This window comes from Arachis ipaensis, chromosome B02 (assembly GCF_000816755.2).
Source record: "Arachis ipaensis cultivar K30076 chromosome B02, Araip1.1, whole genome shotgun sequence".
Lineage (NCBI taxonomy): Eukaryota > Viridiplantae > Streptophyta > Magnoliopsida > Fabales > Fabaceae > Arachis > Arachis ipaensis.
The window spans coordinates 108,136,661-108,144,137 of NC_029786.2; the positions used below are offsets into that span (position 1 = coordinate 108,136,661).

Genomic DNA, 7,477 nt, shown 5'->3' on the forward strand with positions numbered 1-7,477 from the left:
ATGTGAAAACGTACTTCAAAATAGATTTAAATTATTTAATATTTAATTTTTAAAGCCGCATTCTCATCTCCGAAAGTAGATCCATCTTCTTTTCTTCGTCTCTGCTTCTCACTGCTCGCTTTCACTTACTTCTCTGACTCACTGAGTCAATTAACTCGTTCTTCACCCCCAAATCGAGATTCCCTGAAACCCTAAAACTCCAATTCCCACCGCATGTCACTACTTTACTTCCCAATTCCTTCCTCCTTCATCTTCTGATTCACTTCAATCGATTCGATTTTGCGGATCCATGGAGGAATCTCCATCTCCCAAACCAGAGTTCGAATCCACAACCACAACTCTAACATGCCGCGATTCCGAACTCAGCAACAACAACAGCTGCAGCAATAGCAGCTTCTGCAGCAGCGAGGTCATGCTTCCAAAGAAGAACACTAACAGCAACAACAACAACGATAGAGGTGAGGTTGTGAACGGTTACATTGTGTACTCGCGAAGGAAGACGAAGAATCTCCATGAAGAAGACGAAGAGCAAGAGAAGAAGGTAAGTTCCGAGGGCAGAAATGGAATTGTAAAGGTGGAGGAGGAAAGTAGTGAGGTGGTGGTGATTCAGAACGACGTCGTTTTGGGAAGGTTGAAGAGGAATAGGAAGCCAACGTGGAAAACGGTGGTGGATGAGTGTGAAGTTGGAGAAGAAGAGAAAGCGGTGGTTTTCAAGACGAAGTCATCGGAGAAGGTTGTTGTCGTTAACAGAAGGCCCGTCACCGTTAAAGAGCTCTTCGACACTGGTTTGCTCGATGGAGTTCCCGTTTTTTACATGGGTTGCAAGAAGGTTAGCCTTCATTTTTCATTCTCAATTCTATAGAGATTAATATTTTGATTATGCGTTAATGATTTTTTATATTGACATGCAATTAAATTGGTTGATCACTCTCTTATTACCATTTCAAAATTCTCTAAGAGTGCTTAATTAAACGATAATAGAGTACAAAATAAACTCTCTTTATATTGTATGAAGTTGAATGATCAAAATCGTAATAGTTTAGTCAAATAGGTGAAATTATCGGGCAGTTTTTAATTATTAAATTTCATATGAAGTTTGTTATATTATGTATTCTCTATATAAAGAGAGTTGGTAGTTTGATTTGAATTATAATTATTTACTCCTTAGAAATTCTATAATTATCAATTGTAATTATTTTTTGTGTTTATTGTTTAATGTAAAAATAATTAATAAAAATAGGGATTGACGAGATTAAAATAATAGTGATACTGAGACTGGGGGGAAGTTACGTCAACGGATTTACGTGGGATGAATCTTTTGCGAAATTTATCTGCCAAGAAATAATATAATAGTAAGAGTAGTTTGAGATTAAGCATGAATTATGAGTTTGAGTTCAAGAATGGTCTCTCCCTTTTCATAGAGAGGAAGCTGTGTGCATCTATTTTCACCAAGTGTGAGAAGCATGCATGCAAATGAGTCACTCATTTTCTTTTCTCAACTTGTTTAGTTGATATGTCTCGGATTGGAGTTCAAGGTTTGTAAACGGAGGAATGAACGTGGGAGAGTTTGTTTGAGTTGACCCAGCTAAAATTAGAATACTCGTGGTATAGATATTTTAGGAAAAGAAAATCATAAATGTGTAACAGATAGATATAGATTTCGGTACATGCCTCCTAAGGCATGCTTTTTCTTTCTTTTGTTTGGAAGTAACCGACTGTTACATGAATTTCGCATGTTCGTTTTTTATTTTTTATTTTTTATAGGTCTAAAGAAAAGGGTATTTTTTCTAGGTTATTATTATTATTTTTTTTTATTAGACATTAATATATTGAGAACTGATATCTTTTCTGTACTTTTTATATGAAAATAATAGTCTGACATGACACGACCCTTTCGGCCTTTCGTCCTTTTATTTGAAAACCTGCTACTTTATATGTGCTTCGTTGATACCCATTATTAATATCAAAAAAATATTTTTCTGGTTATTTTGGTTTGAGTATTATATAGAGAAAAAAACTTTGAACTTTTTTTATTTCAATTCCATTTAACAACAAAAAAATATCTTGTTCCATTGAGGGAAGTGGGTTACAAAGAACAGATGACATTATTACATACTCTTTTGACCACCTCATTCCGAGACTTCTAAATTATGAACCTACTTAAATGACACTATTGTTGAATCATGGATTCATGGTTAATTATGCTTTGATATCGATCTCATATTCAATGATAGGTTTAATCTTTCACCCACCGCTATTATTTTTTCATGTAATTAATTTTTGTTTTATACGTAGTTGTTTAAGAAACTCTCTTTAACCGAAACCCGAAGAATCTTATTTAATTTCTTTTTTTTTTTTTTTTCCAAAAATATATTATTATACTTGGTGATCAAGATTACTTAAAAGGTGACTAATATATTAACACATGCGTATGTAATATTGTAAACGCTGTTAAATTTCGACATTAAAATGTTACCCATTACGAGTTTAAAAACAGGCTTGGCTCATTTTCCTCCTTGCTGCTGGCGCCTAATCTAGTGGGTTATTTGATGTGTAGCTCTCGTAGTTGCACCCTGAGTTTTATATGGTTCAATTGATGATTACAGGATTCAACTTCCGGATTACGGGGTGTGATTCAAGATGGGGGAATATTGTGCTCATGCTGTATTTGCAATGGCCGCAGGGTGAGTTATCAGTTGATTTTGAATAATGGGTAATCAATGGTTTCTTAGTGTTGAGACTTTCCTTTCATTTGTGTTTACTTGTTTCTTTTGTCTGTGTAGATTATTCCTCCATCCCAATTCGAGATTCATGCTTGCAATACATACAAGAGAGCAGCACAATATATTTGCCTTGAGAATGGGAAGAGCTTGCTTGACCTTTTGAGAGCATGCAGAGCAGTTCCCCTGCATGCTTTGGAGGTGGCAGTTCAAAATTTTCTTTGTTCCCCACCTGGAGAAAATTACTTTACCTGCAAAAGTTGCAGAGGTTAGTGCTTTGCTTTGCTGTTAACCGTTTATTATTATTTTTATTGTTAAGGTTTGCCTCACTGATCATAGGCTCTTAAGATGAGCAAATCTATAGGACCAACCCATTTACCCCCTAAAATTAACTTATATGTTCTCTAGAAATATTGGCCTGATTAGCACTGTTTAAATTGTTCAACTTGGTTACACCCTTTTCCCCCCCTCCGTCCTTATAAAACAAGAAATATTATTAACTAGAAGAGGATGATATTTAAGGTGTGGAGGAAAAATATCCTTGCTGCTTATTCGAAAACAAAAAAATGTTTGCCGCAAAAGACTAGGACAAACCAGGACAAACAAACAAAAAAGAGACACACAAACTACAATACCTCATAGAAGCCAATGTCTCTTCTGTAAGAAAGGTACTCCTCTAAAAGGATTATGCTTCTTACACCAAGTACGAGAAAATTTGGTTTATTATGTTTTGTAATTGAACTCTTTAAGTTTGCCCTAATTATTATAGGGTTTAATATTATTTTGGTTTAAATTTTTGTCCGTTATGTAATGTATTAGAATTTAAAAAATTTGGAGTGCAGTTTGCTTATTATATTTAAGATGTAATAGGGTTTATGATTTTAGGCTTGGAAGAAAAGAACAACAATTTTGGCCTGTTTGAGCCGAAAAGGTGGCCTGTTTAATTGTTTGGGTAAAATTTACTGATAACATTATCGAGTTATGTTCTATTTATTCTTGATGGTATATTATTTTATCATTGTTGTTGTTATTATAGGGTGTTCAAAATGAAATCGATGTTCTATAGTTATTTGCTTGCAAACACTGCCACAATCTATGTTGATAAGTGTGATAATGACACAGTCCTAAATGTTCACACCACATTCAAGGTGAAATGAAATGTTTCTGGTTCCTTTTTCCACTTCTTACTCTATTTTTTCTTTCATCGTTGTATTACTATTACACAACATTTCAGGTCTCCTAAACCAGTATTGTTTCCCAGTCCATCAAGCACTTCTGAACTCTGTAATTCCTCACAAACTAAGAGACGCTGGAAGAAAAGAGAAAAGTTGGTATTCATAATATTTCTTTTATCTTAAATATGATGCAAATTTTGTAAAGTTTCTGCACAACAATTTTGCCTTAACCAAAATCTGTGGTCATTAAGCATGATGGGTTTCACAAAAATAACTTTCTCCTGTCTAATTTTTAGGTTGTATTTTTGCTTTCTTGTTACGGTTTGTGTTTTCTTTTGGCTTACATTATTTTAATTGCATCATTAAGGTCATCAAAACGGGATGCCAGCTCAGCTTTTTCCAAGGGTGCTTCAGATCCTATTCTATTCCACAAGAGTTTGTGGAAGAGGAAAACAAAGTTTGTATATCTGGATTTATTCTTAAAATCATTGATCTTGTTGACATTCTTGTAAGTTCAATTGTTTACAATAAAGTCTCATTCCCCCTCTTTATTGTAATAATTTGTTATTACCAGGTCATATAAACTGACAGTAAAATTAAACACTGCTCCAGTTACTTCAACTTCGATGTTTCCAGTTACTTCAACTTCGACGTGTTTATCTTCAGAAAATAAGAGCCAGTGGAAGATCGCCAAAAAGTTAGCTCCTTGTCATCCCTAGATTTTTGTCCGTTATATATGGCTGTAGTGTTTTCTTTTTCCTTTTTTATTTCTTTTATATATTTTGGTGATGATAGTAATTCTATGTTTATTCAATATATTCTTCTCAAGGTATCAGCGACTGCATAAATTAATTTTTGAAGAAAATGGATTGCCTGATGGAGCCAAAGTAGCTTATTATGCACGTGGACAGGTTGTTTTTATGTGAGTTTCATGTCCAAGTTATTTATGTCTAATCCCATCTTAACTGTTATGTTCTTGTCAATAGAAATTGCTTGTAGGTATCAAAAGGGGCTCTGGAATTGTGTGTGGATGCTGTAACACGCTGGTATTGCTGCTTATCTTTTTCTTGTATGTGGGCACTGCTTACTGCTCAATGCTGAGGAATCACTAAGTTGCAAGAATAATAGGTCCAATTTTAAAATGTTGTGCAGGTCAGCCCTTCACAATTTGAGGTACATGCAGGTTGGGCTTCTCGAAGGAAACCGTGAGTAATATTCAGAAGCTATTTGAATTGCTTGCCTTCTTGTACAGTTGTACCTATGGTTTTCTATGTGGGTGGAATATTTTTGGCAGTTATGCATACATCTACACTTCAGATGGGATGTCTCTCCATGAGTTAGCAATGTTTATACTAAAAGAACGCAAATACACTGCAAAGTATAATGATGATCTATGCGTTGTCTGTTGGGATGGGGGGAACCTGCTGCTCTGTGATGGATGCCCAAGGTCGTTTCACAAAGGTCAGATGCAAAATTTATGAAAAAGAAACAAATGAAATGCTTGCTTATTTATTGTTTTTCTTCTTTTTTTAATGTATTTTCTCTCCTTTGCCAATTGCCTTATTAATTGCCTTGTTCTATACTACTACATTTTATTATCTTGATGCCTTATCTGAAGTTCTTAGCATATGATGAAATTGCAGCAGTGTCATAAACAAACAAAAATTTTTTTCCTCACTTCTTTTTACTATAATTGTCTGTTCATTTACTAAATTGGAAGAGGCTGTTGAGAAGAATATTTGCTTTGTTTAATAAATTAGAAGATAATTATCTTCGAACTGAACTACAATGTTGCATTGGTAATGTACAGAATGTGCGTCAGTATCAAGTATTCCTCGTGGTAATTGGTATTGTCAAATTTGCCAAAACATGTTCCAAAGAGAAAGTTTTGTTGCGGACAATGTCCATGCTGTGGCAGCAGAAAGGGTTGAAGGAGTTGGTTCCATTGAACAGATTGCCAGATGCATTCGCATAGTAAAAGATAGCGATGCTGAGATGGGTGGATGTGTTTTGTGCGGGTAATATTCTACATCTTATTGATTAGAAGTTTAGAACTATGAAGCCGAAGCCCATGTGGGCTTCACTTCTTACAACAAATTTCTTGACATCAGCATTGTTGTCATGTTTGTTACTTCTCTATTCAAGTTAATTAATCAAAAACTATTCACCCAAGTTGTATATTATAAAGGGGAACTTTTGTGTTTGTAGAGGTTCTGACTTCAGCAGATCAGGATTTGGTCCACGCACAATAATATTCTGTGATCAGGTATGTGGTTTTGTCTTTTTTGTTTTGTATTTTTGATATTGCATTGAAGGCCCCCGTAGCATGTACAAGCATGTTCCCTTGTTTGAAGAGGGCTCAATGATTTATTAACTTTGGGTCATGATTGATGCAAATATCTAACTCTAGGGATTGATTTGGTTCTGCTTAATTTTCTTGTTTGTTGTAGTGTGAAAAGGAATACCATGTTGGTTGTTTGAGGGATCATAAGATGGCATTTTTAAAGGTATTCAATATTTTGCATTATATTTATTTGCAAATTTAACCTCACTCTTGTTCTTCGGAAATAACATTTATGTCGCAAATGGCAGGAGTTGCCAGAAGGGATTTGGATTTGCTGCGATGATTGCACAAGGATACATTCTATTTTGGAGAACATCCTGGTTAGGGGGCCTGAGAGACTTCCGGAATCTCTCTTGGATGTAATAAAGGTGAAGCAAGAGGAAATACTTTTAGGACTACCTAATGAGATTGATGTAAGATGGAGACTTCTTAATGGAAAAATTGCTAGCTCTGAAACTAGGCCATTCCTTTTGCAGGCTGTGTCAATGTTTCAAGTAAGTCGTTGTCCGTCTGACTTGTTTCCATCTTCTTTCTTATTTACCTTGAGTGCATGAAAGTGATGATCATATTTTGTTTTTCCAACAAATGGCAAGCTGCTTCTTTTTTGTGTGTGTGTGTGTTTTTTTTTTTTTTAACACTTGTTCATACTATGCCTTTCTGATAATTGAAGGCGTCTTTAGATAAATTAAATTTTAGGGTAGTTTCAAAATATATTTATCTTCAGCATTGACATATATATTGGTAACATTTAGGATTTTATGTAATTTGTTTGGTGCCAACATTTCTGACATGAGTGGATAAGCTTCTGACAGTTGTAAATGGCCTTTTTGCTTGTTGGCTTCAAATGTATATCAGTATATGCCATTCTGCATGTTTGTTTACCGACTTTTATATATTCTGTTTGTGTGTGTATTTTTGCATGTGTAACATGTTACTTGCGTGTGTTTTTGTGTAATGAATTTTAAAACACTTGTGATTTGGTTCTTCTCTCCCCACTTTGCCCTTTGAATTTGCCAATTGCATAAGATCAATAATAGTTTAATACAAATTATTGGACTGCGGTACTTAGAGATCACTTGCATGTTTCAGGAATGTTTTGATGCTATTATTGATCCAGTTAGTGGGAGTGACCTTATTCCTGCCATGGTTTATGGGTAAGGAATTCCTTATAGAAAGAACATTTGTTCTGCTTTCCATTTTTCTCTTCAACTTCTTTGTTCTCTGTCTCATCTAACATC

General features: G+C 34.7%; 1 protein-coding gene across 1 annotated transcript in view; it reads left to right on the forward strand.

The window, feature by feature from the left end:
* The window catches only part of LOC107626447, an 8,666-nt gene continuing 1,249 nt past the window's right edge, over positions 61-7,477 (forward strand). Inside the window, exons 1-15 of the mRNA XM_016329327.2 lie at positions 61-829; positions 2,607-2,684; positions 2,784-2,988; positions 3,955-4,051; positions 4,263-4,352; positions 4,470-4,592; positions 4,725-4,806; positions 4,882-4,941; positions 5,048-5,100; positions 5,190-5,356; positions 5,706-5,913; positions 6,104-6,161; positions 6,346-6,402; positions 6,488-6,733; positions 7,329-7,393. Of these exons, the coding sequence (XP_016184813.1) occupies positions 290-829; positions 2,607-2,684; positions 2,784-2,988; positions 3,955-4,051; positions 4,263-4,352; positions 4,470-4,592; positions 4,725-4,806; positions 4,882-4,941; positions 5,048-5,100; positions 5,190-5,356; positions 5,706-5,913; positions 6,104-6,161; positions 6,346-6,402; positions 6,488-6,733; positions 7,329-7,393 (2,129 nt within the window). The 5' untranslated portion in view covers positions 61-289. The remainder of the gene's footprint in view (positions 830-2,606; positions 2,685-2,783; positions 2,989-3,954; positions 4,052-4,262; positions 4,353-4,469; positions 4,593-4,724; positions 4,807-4,881; positions 4,942-5,047; positions 5,101-5,189; positions 5,357-5,705; positions 5,914-6,103; positions 6,162-6,345; positions 6,403-6,487; positions 6,734-7,328; positions 7,394-7,477) is intronic.